This window comes from Lampetra fluviatilis, chromosome 23, assembly GCF_964198595.1.
Source record: "Lampetra fluviatilis chromosome 23, kcLamFluv1.1, whole genome shotgun sequence".
Lineage (NCBI taxonomy): Eukaryota > Metazoa > Chordata > Hyperoartia > Petromyzontiformes > Petromyzontidae > Lampetra > Lampetra fluviatilis.
Genome location: NC_136297.1, coordinates 5,773,766 through 5,794,092, shown reverse-complemented (window position 1 = coordinate 5,794,092; position 20,327 = coordinate 5,773,766). Strand labels below are relative to the sequence as shown.

General features: G+C 57.4%; 1 protein-coding gene across 5 annotated transcripts in view; it reads left to right on the top strand.

Annotated features, from left to right (window-relative positions):
• Positions 1–20,327, top strand: part of LOC144940644 (uncharacterized) — a 43,934-nt gene that overhangs the window by 17,259 nt on the left and 6,348 nt on the right. For 2 of the 5 annotated variants that reach the window (XM_078866907.1, XM_078866909.1), the window contains exons 4-11: positions 4,256–4,315; positions 5,574–6,872; positions 9,362–9,799; positions 10,672–10,776; positions 13,920–14,051; positions 14,457–14,551; positions 15,213–15,613; positions 16,970–17,971. In XM_078866907.1, the coding sequence (XP_078723033.1) occupies positions 4,256–4,315; positions 5,574–6,872; positions 9,362–9,799; positions 10,672–10,776; positions 13,920–14,051; positions 14,457–14,551; positions 15,213–15,613; positions 16,970–17,970 (3,531 nt within the window). In that variant the 3' untranslated portion in view covers position 17,971. Of the gene's footprint in view, positions 1–4,255; positions 4,316–5,573; positions 6,873–9,361; positions 9,800–10,671; positions 10,777–13,919; positions 14,052–14,456; positions 14,552–15,212; positions 15,614–16,969; positions 17,972–18,772; positions 18,823–20,327 lie in introns of all 5 variants that reach the window. The other 3 variants (XR_013639150.1, XM_078866910.1, XM_078866908.1) reach the window with 3 other exon arrangements.

The following is a 20,327-nucleotide window of genomic DNA, read 5'->3' as shown; positions in this document are numbered from 1 at the left end:
GCGCATGTGTGTGTGTATGAATGTGTGAGAGTGTGTGTATATGAATGTGTGAGAGTGTGTGTATATGAATGTGTGAGAGTGTGTGTATATGAATGTGTGAGAGTGTGTGTATATGAATGTGTGAGAGTGTGTGTATATGAATGTGTGTATATGAATGAGTGAGTGCATGTGTGTATATGAATGTGTGCATGTGTGTATATGAGTGTGTGCATGTGTGTATATGAATGTGTGTATATGAATGTGTGCATGTGTGTATATGAATGTGTGCATGTGTGTATATGAATGAGTGAGTGCATGTGTGTATATGAATGAGTGTATATGAATGTGTGCATGTGTGTATATGAGTGTGTGCATGTGTGTATATGAGTGTGTGCATGTGTGTATATGAGTGTGTGCATGTGTGTATATGCATGTGTGCATGTGTGTATATGAATGTGTGCATGTGTGTATATGAATGAGTGAGTGCATGTGTGTACATGAATGAGTGTATATGAATGTGTGCATGTGTGTATATGAATGTGTGCATGTGTGTATATGAATGTGTGCATGTGTGTATATGAATGAGTGAGTGCATGTGTGTATATGAATGTGTGTATATGAATGTGTGCATGTGTGTATATGAATGAGTGCATGTGTGTATATGAATGAGTGTGTGCATGTGTGTATATGAATGTGTGCATGTGTGTATATGAATGTGTGCATGTGTGTATATGAATGAGTGAGTGCATGTGTGTATATGAATGTGTGTATATGAATGTGTGCATGTGTGTATATGAATGAGTGCATGTGTGTATATGAATGTGTGCATGTGTGTATATGAATGTGTGCATGTGTGTATATGAATGTGTGCATGTGTGTATATGAATGTGTGCATGTGTGTATATGAATGTGTGTATATGAATGTGTGCATGTGTGTATATGAATGTGTGCATGTGTGTATATAAACATGTGAGCCTGTGAACGACTGCGCAGATATGTGTGCATTAATGTCCATGCGACTCTGTATATGAATGCGCAAATGTGTGTGTGTATACGTGCCTTTGTTCAATTGAGTTTGACAGTTTGCTGCTGTGTGTGATTCCGTTGTGTTTGCGTCTTGACCGCGTGTCCCTATGTGTGACTGACTGCCTGTATGTGTGTGTGACTGACTGCGTGTGTGTGACTGACTGCCTGTATGTGTGTGTGACTGACTGCGTGTGTGTGACTGACTGCCTGTATGTGTGTGTGACTGACTGCCTGTATGTGTGTGTGACTGACTGCGTGTGTGTGACTGACTGCCTGTATGTGTGTGTGACTGACTGCGTGTGTGTGACTGACTGCCTGTATGTGTGTGTGACTGACTGCCTGTATGTGTGTGTGACTGACTGCGTGTGTGTGTGTGACTGCACGTGTGTGTGTGTGTGTCACTGCGTGTGTGTCACTGCGTGTGTGTGTCTGCGTGTGTGTGTATGTGTGTGTGTCACTGCGTGTGTGTGTGTGGATGCACTGCGTGTGTGTGTGACTGCGTGTGTGTGTGTGACTGCGTGTGTGTGACTGCGTGTGTGTGTGTGTCACTGCGTGTGTGTGTGTGGATGACTGTAACGTGACGCCATGGGAATCTGCGTCTGTTGTGGGGGTTTTCAGGCAGCGTCTGCGAATGGGGACGGAGCCAGCTGCTGCAAAGCAGATTTGCCGGACAATGACATCCGCTCATTCACACTCGCACAGCCCTAACAGTCGTAGACACGTGCTCGTGTCTGCAGTACATGAAGACAAAGATCCCCCTCCCCGTAAAGCCTGAACAGACTGTGCAGTACACTCATTCACGCCACGCACACTCCGCACGACTCAATGGCACTCGTACGGCACTCACGCAGCCAGTGCAGATTGCACTCGCATTCAATATTACCCATGCTCATATCATACACACGAGGGGGTGGGTGGCCAACACCACGCCCGGCCGCCTTTGTCTCCCCAGTGGCGATGTTTACACACCGCACCAGGTACTCATTTGAGGCTGAGTCGATCTAGGGGAGGCCCAGGACCGGTTCAAATAATCGTCACCGGTGGTGTTGGCCGTGAGCGGCAATCGAACTCGGGTCGCCGGGTTCGTAGCGCAGCGCGCCAACCACTGCACCACCGCTCTCCATACATATGCACATACACGTTCATACACATAGACAACTCACACTCACTCATATTCACACAGCGTGTACAGAATGCACTGACACTCATATAACACATGCTCATATATTTCCACACTCACTCATTCATCCTCTCCCATGTACACACAAAGACAAAGATGCATTGTATAGTCTTTGACAGTGTTTGGGGCAAGTGATATTTGTGAACAGGGCACACGATTGGGGAGTGGGTGACCCAACACTACGGCCTGGGCCGCCTTTGTCTCCCCACCACCAGTGCTGATCTTTACACACTGCACCAGTGACTCATTTCAGGCTAAGTAAATGTAGGGGAGGCCCAGGACCGGTTCATATTTTCGTTCACCGATGTTGGCCCGGATCGGTGGGAATCGAATTAAACTGGGCTCGCCGGGATTCGTAGCACAGCGCGCTAACCACTGCACCACCGCTCGCACCCCCCCCTTCCACCACACACACACACTGATTGTACAAACCCTATGCACACTTGTGCACACAAGTAATCGTCCACACTCCTTCATCCATCCCTACTGACCAAATACAGTGCTCAAAGAGCGGTTAGGGCGTGTGTGGCTGGCAGGGTTAAGGGTTTGTGTGTGTGGCTGTGCGTGTGGCTGTGTGTGTGTGTGTCCATAGTATGCAAGCATGGGGTAGTGTGTGTCTATAGCGGAAAGGCTAGCGATGGTGTATGAGCAGTGGAACAGCGGTTAGCGCTACGCTGCGCTATGAACCCGGCGAACCCGGGTTCGATTCCCGCTCACGGCCAACACCCAATGACGATTTTCTGAACCGGTTCTGGGCCTCTCCAAGGTTGACTCGGCCTGAAATGAGTACCCGGTGCGATGTGTAAACATCGCTATCAGGGAGACAAAGGCGTCCAGGCGTGGTCTTTGCAACCCAAGCCCTCGTGTGCCGTGCCGACCTTCATAGGTGCGCGCCAACAGCACTTACCCCTAAAGTCGGTGAAGGCTTTATGGGGGATCTCTGTCTTTGGTGTGTGTGCCTGTGTTTGTGGCATTGAGGTTGGGGATAGTGTATGTGTGTGTGTGGCTGGCTGGCATTTAAGATTTCTGTCTGCGTGTGTGTTGTGTCTCGATAGCATGTGTGGGGAGCGGTGGCACAATGCTTAGCCCGCTGTGCCATGAACCCGGCGACCCAAATTCATTCCTGCTCACGGCCAACATCCGCGAAAAAATATCGCAAGCGGTTCTGGGGCTCCTCGAGATTGACTCGGCCTTAAATGTGAACCTAGCGCAGTGTGCAAACGTCGGCATTGGCGGAGGGCAATGGTATTGGCAATCTTATCTCCTCGTGCGTCTTGTCGACCGGTCGGTATTAATCGGTGCCCGCTACCACCCCTTGCCCCCAACGGTCTGCTCAAAGCTTTACGGGGTATCTTTGTCTTTGTTCTTGGCTGAGTGGCCGCACATGTGACCGTGTGGGGGGTAACGGCCGAGAGGGGCCGTTCACAGCAACGACGGTGCCAAGTTTGACAACAGAAATGACGGCACCGTCACAGCCTGTGTGTGCCCTGTTAGCCCCTCCCCTCCCCACCCTACCCCCACCCCACCCTACCCCCACCCCACCCTACCCCCTCCCCACCCTACCCCCACCCCACCCTACCCCTACCCCACCCTACCCCCACCATCCTGTTTCATAGCTTCGCCCACGTGTCTGCATCCCCTCAAGACCCCTTTTTGCAGGAAGGTTCTTCCAAGTTTATTTTTGTGGGGCCCGATGTTGCCGCTGTGTGTGACCCCCAAATTGTGCAATTTGCAGGTCGTTTTTCAGCACTGTAGACATTTGGCCAATAGCAGATGAATTTCGGGTTAATTTTAGATATGGGGAGGAAATTGGAGAACCTGAAGGGAAAGCCACGCAGGCCGGAGGTGACCCGAGTCATGAATCGAAGCCAGGCCCTTGTTGCTGTGAGGCAGAAGTGTTTATACCCCCCTGTGGACCTCCTGCCAACCTGCTTGGGCCTTCCAAACGTGAAGGCCCAAACAGCACGGGGAATGTGAGGGCCTGCGTGCACAGTTGTGGCGGTGAGACGGCATAAGAAGTCCGTGGGAATTGTGGAGGAAATCTGTCGTCGATTTATTTTTGTCCTCCAGAATTCCCTGCGAAGACGGAGCCGGGAGCCGCAGAAAGCCGACAAGAAGTCCCCGGCACAGGTACGCACAGGGACGCACACGGAGAGAGACTCTCAGAGACACGCGGATACACACGGACACAAACAGATGAAACATAGACAGGGAGACGCATGGAGATGTGTAATGGGTTCCGGAGACACTTGTAGAGGTAACTTCTTTATTACAACACAACACTCCAACAGTCCTGATACTCTGTTACAGCCTAGGTACACAGCCTAGGTACACAGCCTAGATACACTACTCTGGCTTCCTCGGAACTCGCCCTCACAAGGACTGGCCCTCACAGCGTCCCAGGGTCCTGAGATGGCTGGTCTTGGGTCTTTAGCTACAACTGGCCCCGATCGTCCAGGGAGCTGCCCTTTTATGCCTCGTCCCCAACGAGGGGTGGGGTTGTGTGCGCCCCCAGATATCCCACAGAGCACACACAGCCCCCCCATGTTGGTGGCGCCAAGGGGCTTAAGCGTCTGGATTGCCTAGGGTCACAGAGCCCCCAGCAGCCCCTCCCCTCTTATGTCACTACAGATGTATGCTGACATGCAGGCACGTGTGGAGACACTGGCAGATGTGCGGCGATACACGGCGACATGCAGAGAAACGTTTAAGCTCGTAGCAAGACACGGAGACGAGATTACACATGAAGACATAATGGAGACAAGTGGAGATGCGTGAATATTTCTGGCGGCAATCCGAGATGGATGCACGTGGCAACAGAGAGATGCATGTTGTGGAGACGCCACGAAAGAGACACGGGGATATGCACGCCGACCACCTCGCTGCTGCACGCGAGCTGAATTCGTCGCTCCATCTCCACAGCGGCGGTGGTCATCCTCTCGTGCTAGAAGAAACGAGAGGTCCTCCACCAAGGAGATGCAGCGATGAAATCAGCTCGTGGTGCAGGTGGTAGTAGGTGGACTGTCGCATCGCAGTACCTAGTGAGATGGCAAAGCCTTGGGTAGGCCTCCATCCAGCAGTGGCTTGATGATAAATCGCGTAACTGAATAAAATCACTCACATTTACGTAAACTGAGATATGGCAATGGTGATTTTAACCTGCCCAAATCTATCGTAAAAAGTCAAAGGTGCAGCCTTGCAATCGATTGCTCATTGTTGATGACCTTTTACCCTTGGGACATACATTTCAATGCATGCCTGTAGTGTATCTTCACCCCCTCCCTCCCCACACACCATGCCACCGCTCACCGATCCTGCCCTCTGCCCCCCACCAAATCCCCTCTTCCAACCTCCAACCGCTCCCTCCCGCACGCACGCACGCACGCAGGAGGACAGCGCCGACTTGCGGTGCCAGCTGCAGTTCGCCAAGGAGGAGGCGGTGCTGATGCGGCGCAAGTTGGCGCGCGTGGGGAAGGAGCGCGACCGCTCCGAGGGGGAGCTGCAGCGCTACCGCGCGCTCTACGGCGAACTGGACGGCCAGCCGGCGCTCGGCGAGGCCGGCGGACCGCCCAGCTCGCGCCAGGCCGAGCTCAAGCTGCGCCTCAAGCTGCTGGAGGAGGAGGCCAACATCCTGGGCCGGAAGATCGTGGAGCTGGAGATCGAGAACCGGGGCCTCAAGGCCGAGCTGGAGGACGCGCGCGCCGGTGTCGGCTGCGGCGGCGGCGGCGGCCTTGCCGGTCCACCCGGCGAGCGAGACGGCGCCGCCGGGGCCTCCCAGGACGAGATGGCCGCGACCGACGCGGCGCCGCCCGCCCCGCAAACGGCGACCTCCGACCCCGACGATCGGCAGCAGCAGCAGCAGCAGGGCCGGGGGACGGCACCGGCGGCGGGCGAAGACCGGCGGCCGCAGGGGGACCCGGCCGTGCGGGAGGAGCTGCGCGCCGCGCGCCAGCAGCTGAGCGAGCTGAGCGGCGCCGTGCTGCGCCTGCAGCAGGAGAACCGGCTGCTGGCGACCAGCCTGCAGCGGCGCGAAGAGGAGGAGGCGGCGGTCGCGGCGGCCGTGGCGGCGGCCGCGGCCGCGGCGCCGGGCGGGCAGTCGCGGGACGCCACGATCGCGGAGATGGACGGCGACGAAGGCCGCCCCCCGCGCCGCGCTCGCGAAGGCCCCATCGGAGGGGAGAGCGACGCCACCACGGCCGGAGGAGAGAAGCCCCCGGCGTCGACGGGCGGCGCCGGGCCCGGCGGCTGCGGCGACGGCGAGGCCGCCGCGACGGCGACGACGGCCGCCGCCGGCGGAGGAGGAGGAGGAGGGGACGGGGAGGCGGCGGCGGGCTCGGAGGTCACGTGCTGCCGCCTGTCCCCCGGCGCTGGGCTGGACGTGCTGGCGGCGTACGCGCGCGTGGCCGGGATGCGGCGCGAGGCGGAGCGGCTGGCGCGCACGGTGGACCGCGTCATCGGGGAGGCCGAGCGGCTGGCGGCGCCGGGAGCCGTCGGAGTCGTGGCCGGAGCGGGGCCCGGGCCGTGCCGGGAGGCGCAGCTGCTGAGCGCCGTGATGCGCGACTTCCGCAGGGAGCTGCGCACGTTCGCGACGGCGCTGGGAGGGGCGGCCGGAGGGGGGGGCGACGGCGCCGCCTCCTCCTCCATGTGGAGGGACGACGATCAGACGCCGCCCTCCGCCATCAACCAGGTGCGGGGAGTGCCGCGTGGCCTGCGTGCGTCCACGTGGCTGTGTGTGGCCGTGTGTGTGGGGAGAGGTACCGTAGCGGTTGGCGTGCTGCGCTGCGAACCCGGCGACTCGAGTTCGATTCCCACTCGCGGTCCTGGGCCTCCCCTAGGTCGACTCGGCCTCAAATGAGTGCCTGATGCGGTGTGTAAATATCGTCACGAGGGAGATCAAATTGGCCGATGTGGTGGTGCTGGCCACACCCACCCCCTCGTGTGCCGTGGCGGCCTTCATATGTACACACTAAGAGCACTTGCCCCAACAATCTGTTAAGGCTATACGGTGGATCTTTGTCTTGTGTAGGTGTGGGGAGAGGTAGTGTCGTGGTTAGCACGCTGCGCTACGAACCCAGTGATCCGAGTTCGATTCCCACTCAAGGTGATAACCATTGACGAGTATGTCAACGAGACCCGGATCATTCCCTATGGACATTTGGCCTCAATATGAGTGTCTGCTGCGATGTGTAAACATTGTCACTAGGGAGACAAAGGCGGCTTTAATAGGTGCAACCCTTTAACAGCACTTACCCTGCAGGCTGTTAAAGGCTATACGGGGGATCTTTGATATTGTGTAAGTTTCTATGGGTGTTTGTGTGCATTTAAATACGTGTGCGCCTCCCCCGAGCGCGTACATGGACGCTCACAGTGGTCGATACAATGAGTTCCACTTTTTTGAAAGTCAACAGTGGGTTGTCCCGTTGAATTATTTGTCCCCGCCATAGGAACGTGGAATTTCCAGGGTTATAAATGGGAGATGAACGCTGCCCCACGCTCACTTGAGTGGGAAACCACTTTGACTTTTTGACTTAAGCACCGATGACATCTCAGCCACTCACCCCTCTCCTCCCCACTCCACTCCTCACCTCACTGCTCACTCACTCGGGCTGATGCCTCACCTCACTTTGCACCTGACTTGAGACTTGACCCATCATCTCACTCTTCCCCTCACTCCTCCCTGCACTTCACATGGGTACTCACCCCGACTGCTCACCTTGTCCATTTACCTGGACTGCCGCTCCTCACCAGAATTTTAACCTGGGCACTCACCAAACCTCACTTGACCTTGTCACCCAGACCGTTCACCTGGCCACTCACCAGACAAATCAATAATTCTCCTAATCCAGGTTATCACAGACCACTCACCAGATGTCTCACCTGGCCACTCACCAAACAAATCAATTATTCTCCTAATCCAGGTTATCACCAGACCACTCACCAGATGCCCTCACCTAGCCACTCGCCAGACAAAGCATGAGACCCCTTATCTGGGTCATCGCCAGGCCTTTCTTCACTTGGGTCCTCACTCAAACTCTCATCAGACCGTTCACCTGGCCACTCACCAAACAAATCAATAATTCTCCTAATCCAGGTTATCACCAGACCACTCACCAGATGTCTCACCTAGCCACTCGCCAAACAAATCACTAAGACCTCTAATCTAGGTTATCACAGACCACTCACCAGATGTCTCACCTGGCCACTCGCCAAACAAATCACCAAGACCTCTAATCTAGGTCGTCACCAGACCTCTCGCCAGACCTCTAACCCAAATCCATGGCTCCTTACAGTGACTCACTCGCCACCCTCACCGTGACTCCTCACCTGGGTGTCTCGGGAACGAGCGAGCGAGCGAGTGGCGTGCTCCCATCTGCATGTCCGACGTAACTTGGGGCTTCCTTATGTCCCCCCCCCTCCTGCCCCTCCTGCCCCTCCCGACCCCGACCTGACCCACAGATGTTCCAGCCCATCATCCTCCTCATCCTCATCCTTGTTCTCTTCTCTTCCCTCTCCTACTCCACCATCTTCAAATTAGTTTTCATTTTCACACTTTTCTTTGTCCTGTAGCTTTCATTTTTGTTCTTTTTAAATTGCCGTTGATTTTTGCCCATTTTTGTTTTATTTCCTTTGGTTTGTTTTTCTGCCCCCCCCTCCCTCCCTCTCCCCCGACCCTTGCACCCCTCCCCCTCCCCTCTGCTCCCTCCCCCTCCCCGCTTCCCCCACCCACATTCCGGCCTGAACCCCAAACCCGGATGCCAATTTTGACCCTGAATCCCCCACTCATGACCATTAACCCTTGACCCTGACCTTTAAACCCCATGTCTCAACTTTGTACCAATAACCCCCCAAAATGTAACCCCAACCTTGACCTTAAATTGTGGGCTCGTAATCACGAGCCTTAAACCTGACCCCAAATTCTGGACCCTCTGGCCCTAAACCTCGCATCCCTGACCCCCAAAACATAAACCCTTGACCCCTAACCACAAATGTGGACTCCTGACCCTTGACCCCCTTCCCTGGCCCTTGAACCCATACCCTGCACTGCTGTCCCCTAACCCGTAACCCTGACCCTACACCCTGCCCCCCCCCCCCCAACCCCAAACCCTGTACCTCACCCACACACCCTCCCACCCACCCACACCGGGTTCAACTCCTCAATTCTGGGCCGGTGAGCAGCACCAGGAGAAGCAGCAGCAGCAGCGGCAGCAGCAGCAGCAGCAGCAGGAGAACGGCGTTTGGGATTCTTGGGACCAAAGTGAAACAGACTCGGACGCGACGCGGAGACACTCGGACTCGGCGAGGAGACACTCGGACACAACGTGGAGAGACACGGACACGACGCGGAGACGCACGCACTCGGACAATAGTGGGGACGGGGTGGCGTGGGCGGAGAGGCGGCAGCAGCAGCGAGGTCCGGAGGGACGGGGCCGAGACGGCGGCGGTGACGACGACAGCGGCGACGACGACAACAACAACGACGAGGGGGAGGAGGAGGAGGAGGGGGGGGACCACTCCAGCCGGGAACTCGGGGCCCGAGAGCTGCTCCTGCAGCTCAAGCAGCTGCTGGGCCCACGCAGAGGCAACGTCACCAACGGGCAGGGCCCCAGGGCCCAGGTACCCTTTACGAGACACCCCCCCCCCCCCCCAACCAACCAACAGGCCCCTTGGAGACTGCTCCATCTCATCTTCCGTTGTCTAGAGTTGTAGTTTCCAACGTTTCTGGACCCGATTTAAAGCTTTCGTGACTGCAGGGATTCATCTTCTTGGTTCTTTCGGTGAAGTCACGTAGAAGGGAAATAATAAAATAAAAATAAAAATAATTCTCACGACGTTTCGGCCACAACGCAAGCAGCCGTCCTCAGAGGTTTCTGGACCCGTGCGGCAACTGTCGACCCTCAAAGAATGTTAGCAGGCCACCAACCATGTAACTAAAACAAATGTTTGTCAAATTTTAAATGACTGTTAATATGTAGAACTTCGTGACAGTTCCAAGGACCACTTCCCCCACGACCTTCCGGACTATCAGTGGTTCACGGATCACAGTTTGGGAACCAGACTGTGCTAGAGACCTCATCAGAAACCGGTCTTCTGCCTGTCATTGTTTAGAGACCCCCACAGAGACGAGTCTATCTATTTGTCTAGAGAGCAAATATAGAGACCGGTCTGTCTGTCATTGTCGAGAGAAACCCCATCATAGACAAGGCCCGTGGGCCAATGGCGGCCTCTGATCGCCTTGAGTACAACCCCTGACGTTCACCCCCCCGATAATTCACAAATGTGAAAACACCCCCCGTCATCATCGTGCTGGCACACCCTGGTGATGTCTTATCGGCGGGAGCGGCGCCCCTCTGAAAATGAGTGAAGAACACTGCCGAATAGAGAGAGAGGGGGACCGGTCTGCGTGCCGTTGTGTGGAGGCCCCGTGAGAGTACGGTCTGCGGGTGACAGGGATGTCCGTGTCTGTCGTCTCACTCCACCACCCTGAGCAGGTGGAGTTGAGCCGGGGGGACGGGGAGGGCGGCGAGGACCGATCGGACGACTCCCCTGGCACGGAGGACAGCGGAGTTCACTCCCTGAGCGAGAGCTCGCAGGTGTGTACACGCACACACACTCACAGGTGTGTACACTCACTCACACTCACTCACAGGTGTGTACACTCACTCACACTCACTCACAGGTGTGTACACGCACACTCACTCACTCACAGGTGTGTACACACACACTCACTCACAGGTGTGTACACTCACTCACAGGTGTGTACACACACACTCACTCACTCACAGGTGTGTACACTCACACACTCACACACTCACTCACAGGTGTGTACACACACACTCACTCACTCACAGGTGTGTACACTCACACACTCACAGGTGTGTACACTCACACTCACTCACAGGTGTGTACACTCACACACTCACACACTCACTCACAGGTGTGTACACTCACTCACTCACAGGTGTGTACACTCACTCACACTCACTAACTCACAGGTTTGTACACGCACACTCACTCACTCACAGGTGTGTACACGCACACTCACTCACTCACAGGTGTGTACACTCACACTCACTCACTCACAGGTGTGTACACTCACACACTCACACACTCACTCACAGGTGTGTACACTCACTCACTCACAGGTGTGTACACTCACACTCACTCACTCACAGGTGTGTACACTCACACTCACTCACAGGTGTGTACACGCACACTCACTCACTCACTCACAGGTGTGTACACTCACACTTACTCACTCACAGGTGTGTACACGCACACTCACTCACAGGTGTGTACACTCACACTCACTCACAGGTGTGTACACTCACTCACTCACAGGCGTGTACACTCACACTCACTCACTCACAGGTGTGTACACGCACACTCACTCACAGGTGTGTACACTCACTCACAGGTGTGTACACTCACACTCACTCACAGGTGTGTACACTCACACTCACTCACAGGTGTGTACACTCACACTCACTCACAGGTGTGTACACTCACACTCACTCACACACAGGTGTGTACACTCACACTCACTCACAGGTGTGTACACTCACTCACAGGTGTGTACACTCACACTCACTCACTCACAGGTGTGTACACTCACACTCACTCACAGGTGTGTACACTCACTCACTCACAGGTGTGTACACTCACACTCACTCACAGGTGTGTACACTCACACTCACTCACAGGTGTGTACACTCACACTCACTCACAGGTGTGTACACTCACACTCACTCACAGGTGTGTACACTCACACTCACTCACAGGTGTGTACACTCACTCACTCACAGGTGTGTACACGCACACTCACTCACAGGTGTGTACACTCACTCACTCACAGGTGTGTACACGCACACTGACTCACAGGTGTGTACACGCACACTGACTCACAGGTGTCCACATGCAAACAAAGACAAAGATCCCTCGTATAGCCTTAACAGACTGTTCGGGCAAGTGCTGTTAGCGAGCACCTGTGAAGGCTGGCACAGTACACGAGGGGGTGGGTGACCAGTACCACGCCCGGCCGCCTTTGGCTCTCCAGTGGCGATGTTTACACACCGCACCAGGTACTCATTTAAGGCTGAGTCGACCTAGGGGAGGCGCAGGACTCGTTCAGATAATCGTCACTGGTGTTGGCCGTGAGCGGGAATCGAACTCTGGTCGCCGGGTTCGTAGCGCAGCGCGCCAACCAGTGCCCTACCGCCCACTCTCACTCGCACATACTCACTCGCACTCGCCCACAAAGTGTTCACACTTTTATTTCCATAAAGGGTAATACCTATTCTTATTTTTTCACACTTTGATACGAGCAAAAAGGTCCCATTTTGAAGTGTGCATACACTCTCGTAAACTCGCGCACACCCACAGATATCCAGGCTCTCGCACAACTCTCACATTGTGTGCAAGGTCAAGGTGTAACCCGGCACACGTCTGGCTCATGCTACTGCTGGTGTGTGCCACAGGCTGCGTGCCCCAGACTGGTGGTTGTCTGCAGCCACGTGTGTGTGTGTGTACGTGCGCATGTACGTACAAGCGCCGTGGTGACGTCGCCGCTACTGAGTGGGAACGAGGAGCGGTGGCACAGCGGTTAGCACACTGCGCTACGAGCCAGGCGCCTACTCAAGTTCGATTCCCGCTCACAGCCAACATCCGCGGCGAACATCTGAACCGGCAATGGGGGACTTCCCCTTCGTTGACTTGAAATGAGTTGCTGGTGCGATGTGATGAACGTCAGCGCTGCGGAGACAAAAGTGGCCCGGCCGTGGTCCTGGCTACACCAGCCCCTCAGGCACCGTACTGGTCTTCGTAGATTTGCCCGCTACCAGAACTCGCCCCAACAACCTGTGTAGGCTACACAGTGGCGTAGCTAGGATATTTTGCGCCCGGGAACGAACTATAAAATTGGCGTCCCCCCCCCCCCCCCGTTTAATCACATACCAAAATGTAATTACATGACACGTAGGCTGTGTGTGGCGGGATATATCAACTTTTAGGTTGAGGTGTAGATTTGTGCAGTAGTTTCAGGCTGCCGCGCTCGCCGCAATAAGTTATAATGTGACGTTGTAAGCCTCATTTTGGCGCCCCTTTACCTTGGCGCCCGGGGACACATGGACCCCCCTGCCCCCCCCCCCCCTAGCTACGCCTCTGAGGCTACACGGGGGATATATATGTTTTCTCGAGTGTCTGCGTATGTAAGCCCCTGGTGCGATGTGTAAGCATCGCCACTAGGGAGACAAAGGTGGCCGGGCGTGGTGCAGACCCCACCCACCCCCTAGTGCGCCGTGCTGAGCCTTCGCGTGCTCGCTAACAGCACTTGCCCCAACAGTCTGTCAAGACTACACGGATGATCGTTGTCTGTGTGCGTGCGTGTGTGTGCGTGCGTGTGTGTGCGTGTGTGCGTGCGTGTGTGTGCGTGCGTGTGTGCGTGCGTGCGTGTGTGTGCGTGTGTGCGTGCGTGTGTGTGCGTGCGTGCGTGCGCGTGCGTGCGTGTGCGTGCGTGTGTGCGTGCGTGTGCGTGCGTTCGTGTGCGTGCGTGCGTGCGTGCGTGTGCGTGCGTGTGTGTGCGTGCGTGTGCGTGCGTGTGTGTGCGTGCGTGCGTGCGTGTGTGTGTGTGCGTGCGTGCGTGCGTGCGTGTGCGTGCGTGCGTGCGTGCGTGCGTGTGCGTGCGTGCGTGTGTGTGCGTGCGTGTGTGCGTGTGTGTGCGTGCGTGCGTGCGCCGCAGGCCGCGTGTCACGCGCTGGTGGAGTCGCTGCTGGCGGAGCTGAGGAGTCGCGAGCGCCGCACCGCCACCGCTCACGAGCGCAGTACGTCCTGGGAGACGGAGCGCAGACGCCTCCTGTCCTGCCTCGCACAGGTGCCGCCACGCACACACCGCACATGCACACACCGCACACGCACACACCGCACACGCACACCGCACACGCACACCCCGCACACCGCACACGCGCACACCGCACGCTCGCATATACTGGCCGCCCCTTGGACTCGTCGGTGTTGTGTGGTGGTGATGCAGGGCCCCTCCCCGAGGTCAACACAACCTCAAATGAATACCTTGTGCGATGTGCAAACATTAGTATTGGGGGGGGGGTGGGCGGGGGGGAAACAAAGGTGGACGGGTGTGGAGCTGGCTACCCACCGCCTCGCGCACCATGCCAGCCGTCATTAAGTGCTCGCCCAACAGCACATCTTCCCCAACAGTCAGGCGAAGGCTATACTGGTGATCACTGTCCTTTGTGTGTGCGTCTCCGTCCCGCTGCAGTGCGAGTGTGGCTGTGCGTCCCTGTGGCCCGAGGTTGGGGATGTGGTACGGCGAGACCTGGAGGAGGCGGAGGAGCAGGGCAGCGGGCTGAGACGGTGGGGCATGTCCACTGCCGTCGCACGCACACACACACACACACTTACATGCACACACATAGATAAGACAAAGATCCACCATATAGTCTTAACAGACTGTAGGGGCAAGTGCTGTTAGCGAGCACCTATGAAGGCCGGAACGGTACACGAGGGGGTGGGTGGCCAGCACCACGCCCGACCGCCTTTGTCTCCCTAGTGGTGATGTTTACACACCGCACCAGGTACTCATTTGAGGCTGAGTCGACCTAGGGGAGGCCCGGGATCGGTTCAGATAATCGTCACTGGTGTTGGCCATGAGCGGGAATCGAACCCGTGTCGCCGGGTTCATAGCGCAGCGCGCTAACCGCTACACTACCGCTCCCCACACATACACGCACACATATGCACGCACACACACATGCTATCCTTAACCCTGGCTCCTACCAAAACCTTATCCGTGACCATAAAACTGCAACCCCAGCCATAGCTGTAACCCTGTCCCAAATCAGAAACTCTAATCCTAACCATATGTCTGACCATAACCTTGAATCTGACCTTAGCCCCAACCATAATCAGTACCGATTCCCAGACTCTCCAACCTGACCTAACCCTGACCCCCCTCCTCCCCATGACCTCTCTTCATGACCTCTTGACCTCCCTGCCCCCCGCCCGGCTCCGACAGGGCCCGCTCCGTCTCCTCCATGTCCGAGTTCCGCCGCCTCATGGAGAGCTCCCCGTTCCTCCCCGCGGGGGGCATGGCGGAGACCCCTCACGACCCCCTCCACGGGGGGCCCCCCAGCCCTTCCCCTCCCCCCTCGCCGCCGCCGCCGCCCCCCCTCTCCCCGGACGACGTGCGCTTCGTGCGCGAGTTCTCGTCGCCCTGGGGGGAGGGGTGCCCCCCGCGGGGGTGGGGGGGGGCCCCCCCAGGAGGCGGGGGCTCCGGGCGCCCCTCGCAGGGGGAGGGGGAGGGGGTGGAGAGCCTCGGAGAAGGAGGAGGAGGAGGACGAGGTGGTGGGGGGGGAGAGGGAGGAGGAGGAGGAAGGCCAGGAGAGGAGGGTGGTGTGGAGGGGGCGTCGAAACGAGGTGGGTGGGGGTGTCCATGTCGCACGTGGTCTGTTCACTGCTGGGCGAGGACTTTTCTCCACAGCGTGCGGTCATTGGCCGGGGTGGGCGGGGGGCGCTAGTTGACCATATTCTTAGGTTTTTTCGGTAAAGTCACGTAGGTAAAAAATGTTAATTAATAAAAGTAAAATAAAATAAAAATAAAAATCGCGACGTTTCGGAGGCAACACAAGCCTCCGTCTTCAGCTGTATACAGCTATCGTGCTGTGCCTTCGAAACGTCGCGATTTTTATTTTATTTTTTATTTTACTTTTATTAATTACATTTTTTTACCTACGTGACATTTACCGAAAAAAACCTAAGAATATGAATCCTTGCAGTCACGAAAGCTTCAAATCTAGAATTATTTGACCATACTTCACCACGACGGGTCAGAGTGGTCGCACGGCAGCCTGCGGCACCCGTCGTCCGTCTGAGCGTTCGATGTTGTTGCACGCGCGGTCGTGAACTTTTAAGAATGGATTTGAACCAATGAGCCCGATGCGGCTAAGACACCGGTCATCGACTCGCACGCTCGCTGCGTGATGCCCGTTAAGTGTGGTCGTGGAGGAATATCAGCAACACAATAAACACGCAGACTTATTACGCACCCTTCACATGTTGGTTTGTGCACGTGCAAAATTACCAAAAAAAACGTTTGTTGTTTACGCATTCCATCAGCCGCATCGTGGCCTTCTGAGAAAGTGCTTAACTTCAGCGGCAATTGTTGAACGTAGCCAAAACTCCTGAACCGGTTTCAACATTTGCGTGTCTCATCGGCCGCCGTCGGGCTTGCTTAGACGAATGCGGGTGAGCTGCTGCTTGGGCTTCCGTGCGTGGCTCGGGATGCAGAGCGTGTGTCTGTGACGTACGCATGTGCGCGCGCACACACGACAGACTTGCAATCAGACCGGCACGGGCATGTCTGTAACAAACCCCAAAACGGGTGCCCGAAGCCGAGAATGGGAAGCCAAAGCTGGAAGTTGCGCAGAGAAGCGTGGAATTACGCCAAGACAGAAAGAGGAACACATTAAAAAAAAATTTAAACCTCAACAATTTACAGACGACGTTTCACTGTGATGAAAAGTAAGCAGGTGGCTAGAAGGGATGATCTAGTGGCGGTCGAGACCAACAATGGAATAGCGGCCAAACAAAACTGAGTGGATGGCCGTCGCAGAGATGGAACGATAAAATCGTCTTTCTGTGTGCACGAGCAGGGATAGATCGCTGCATCGCTGGACCGTGCGATGCAGCGATAGTATTAGGCCTGCTGACGACGATGATACCATCATGGCCCCCCCCACCCCCCACCCTCGGATGACGCTCGGCTTGGCGCAGGCACCCGTGGGGCCAAGAGTGGACCCCGCCGGCGCCACCAACCTCTCGGACGACATGAAGCGCCGCGTCGCGTCCCGCGCCACCGCTCGCCTCTCCTCCTCCTCCGTCGCCACGCAGGTGGACGGCCACGGCACCGACGGCGCCAACGGCACCGACGTCAATCCCGGCGGCGGCCCTCCTGCCCGCCACTCCGTGTCCACGCAAACCTCCGCCTCGGCCTGGGCACCCCGGCGCGGCCCGTCGACCGCGACCCCCCGGGGCAGCGCCGGCTCGACCCCGGCGGCGTCTCCGTCGCGCGGGGCCCTGCACGCCCGCCCGCTCTCCACCGCCTCCTCCGCCTCGTTCTCCTCGTCCCGCGCCGATCGACCGTCGTCGGGGACCGCCGGCGCGGCCGCCCGCGGCCTGGCCGGCGCCTCCCCGCGCTCGCTGCGCCGCTCGCCGGGCGGCGGGGGGTCGTCCGGGAGGCTGGACGCGAGGCCGGGGACTGCGGGCGGTGGCGCGGCCGGCGTCGGCGGCCTCTCGCCGTGGGCCCGCTCCACCACGACGCGCGACTCGCCCGTCACGCGCGTCGCCGGGGACGATCGGCCCGGCGGCCTCTTGGGCATCCTCGGTTTCTCCGTGGCGACGTCCCCGACGCCGCCGCCGGTGCCGCCGGCGCCGCCGGTGCTGCCGGTGCCGCCCCGAGCGGCCGCGCTCACGCTCGCCGTACCAACGCCGGCGATGGCGGTGGCCGCCGCCGCCAGGGAGCGGTCGCCGAGTCCCAGGCCCGGCGTGGATGGGGCGGTGCCGGTGCCGCCTGCCACCGGCACCGTCAAGGCCGCCGCTGCTCGCGGTGGCGGCGAGCAGCGCGCCGGCGCCAGGCTGAGTGTCGGGGCCCAGAGCACGGAGCTTCGCAGGAGCTGCGATTCGCTGGACGCCGAGTGCGGAGCGGAGGGGAACGGAGACGCTGCGAGGAAGGGAGCAGAGAGCGGGGAGCAGGAGCGGGCACCTGGAGGAAATGAGGTGCGTGGTGGTGGTGGTGGTGGTGGTACATGGAATGATACTCGTGAGAACACAAGCAAACAGGGGTACACTCGTAAGCACACTCCTAGATGTACACAGACGAGTTAATTTTGTGTCACTAAATGAGAACTCGGAGAGACCAGGATGATGAGCCTCGTTTGCAAGAGTGACCTGGGTCACGCAAAGTGGATGAAGCCAAGCAAATTAAGTCAAGTCGAGCAATACAGAACTCGAAACACAAACAACTATCACAGACACAGGTACACATGTACACAAACAGGTGCACACATGTGCACATGGATGCACAGGGGCGCACTCAAACGCCAAAGACAAAGACCGCCGTATAGCCTGAACAGACTGTTGTGGCAAGTGCTGTTAGCGAGCACCTATGAAGGCCGGCACGGCACATGGGGGGGGGGGGGACGGGTGGCCAGCACCACGCCTGGTGAATGTTTACACACCAGGTACTCATTTGAGGCCGAGTCGACCTAGGGGAGACCGTGAGTTGGAATCGAACTCGGGTCGCTAACCGCTATACACTCCCGCTCACACAGACACACAGACACACACCCAAAAGCACCGTTGTCCACGTGCACGCGCACGCCCAGGCACGCGCGCGCACACAACATTTCCACTGCTAGAGAGCGCCGACTTACGGTCACGCAACGCAGTCGCTACTCATTCAAGGCCAGAGTCGACCTCGGGCGAGGAGGAGGCTCGGTCAAAGGTCGAGGGAGTGCGGTTCTAACCCTGCGCCCACCTCTAACCCCTAACCCCTAACCCCTAACCCCACGCCCTCAGAGGCGCGGTGGCCCCCGTGGCCCCTGGACCCCGTAGGCCCCGGCTGCCCCGTGAGTTCAAGCCCTGCGACCACCCCCCCCCCCCCATGGCTGCCCCCACCACGAGCCCCCACTTTCCATCGCTGTCTGGCTCCACCCGCCGTCTACTTGACCCCTGCTTTAGTGGTGCTCATCTGACACCCCCTGCCCCCCCCACTGCTTGTCTGACACGATGCCCCCGCCCCGCAACCTCCCCCCCCCCTCCCCCCCGACAACCTCACGGAATTTGAAATCCCACAGGGCCTGCCCGCCATTAGCATCGGAAACAGTGTTTGGCTTGAGTGGAAGACCAGCTTTGCCTGTCTGTCTGTCTCATCCTGCCCGCCTGTCTGGCTCTCAGTCAGTCATCCTGTCTGCCTGTCTGGCTCTCAGTCAGTCATTCTGTCTGCCTGTCTGGCTCTCAGTCAGTCACCCTGTCTGCCTGTCTGGCTCTCAGTCAGTCACCCTGTCTGCCTGTCTGGCTCTCAGTCAGTCACCCTGTCTGCCTGTCTGGCTCTCAGTCAGTCATCCTGTCTGCCTGTCTGGCTCTCAGTCAGTCACCCTGTCTGCCTGTCTGGCTCTCAGTCAGTCACCCTGTCTGCCTGTCTGGCTCTCAGTCAGTCATCCTGTCTGCCTGTCTGGCTCTCAGTCAGTCACCCTGTCTGCCTGTCTGGCTCTCAGTCAGTCATTCTGTCTGCCTGTCTGGCTCTCAGTCAGTCACCCTGTCTGCCTGTCTGGCTCTCAGTCAGTCACCCTGTCTGCCTGTCTGGCTTTCAGTCAGTCACCCTGTCTGCCTGTCTGGCTCTCAGTCAGTCACCCTGTCTGCCTGTCTGGCTCTCAGTCAGTCACCCTGTCTGCCTGTCTGGCTCTCAGTCAGTCACCCTGTCTGCCTGTCTGGCTCTCAGTCAGTCACCCTGTCTGCCTGTCTGGCTCTCAGTCAGTTACCCTGTCTGCCTGTCTGGCTCTCAGTCAGTCACCCTGTCTGCCTGTCTGGCTCTCAGTCAGTCGTTCTGTCTGCCTGTCTGGCTCTCAGTCAGTCACCCTGTCTGCCTGTCTGGCTCTCAGTCAGTCATCCTGTCTGCCTGTCTGGCTCTCAGTCAGTCACCCTGTCTGCCTGTCTGACTGTCAGTCAGTAAGTCTGTCTCTCTGGCTCTCTGCCTGTTATTCATTCTGTCTGGCTAACTGGCTATCTGCCTGTCGTCTGGCTGCCTGGTTGACTGGCTGCCTGGCTGCCTGTCGTTCTCTCTGTTTGATTCCATCTCTGCCCATCAGCGACTGCTGCCTTCTCTGTGTTTGCTCGAATTTTTCTTACTCAACGAGGCATTACTCTTCATAAGCGATGCATGACGCATGCACCCACACTCCCCCCCCACCACACACAGTCACTGCCCTCCATGTGTCCTCAATGTACACCACGCACACACACGCACATGACATGCACCATGTGTTTCCTGTACATGTGTGTGTGTGTGTATACGCTGGGTGTGCCCATACGTGCAGGATGTATGTGTGTAGGTGTTGTTTTATTTCGGTCAGTC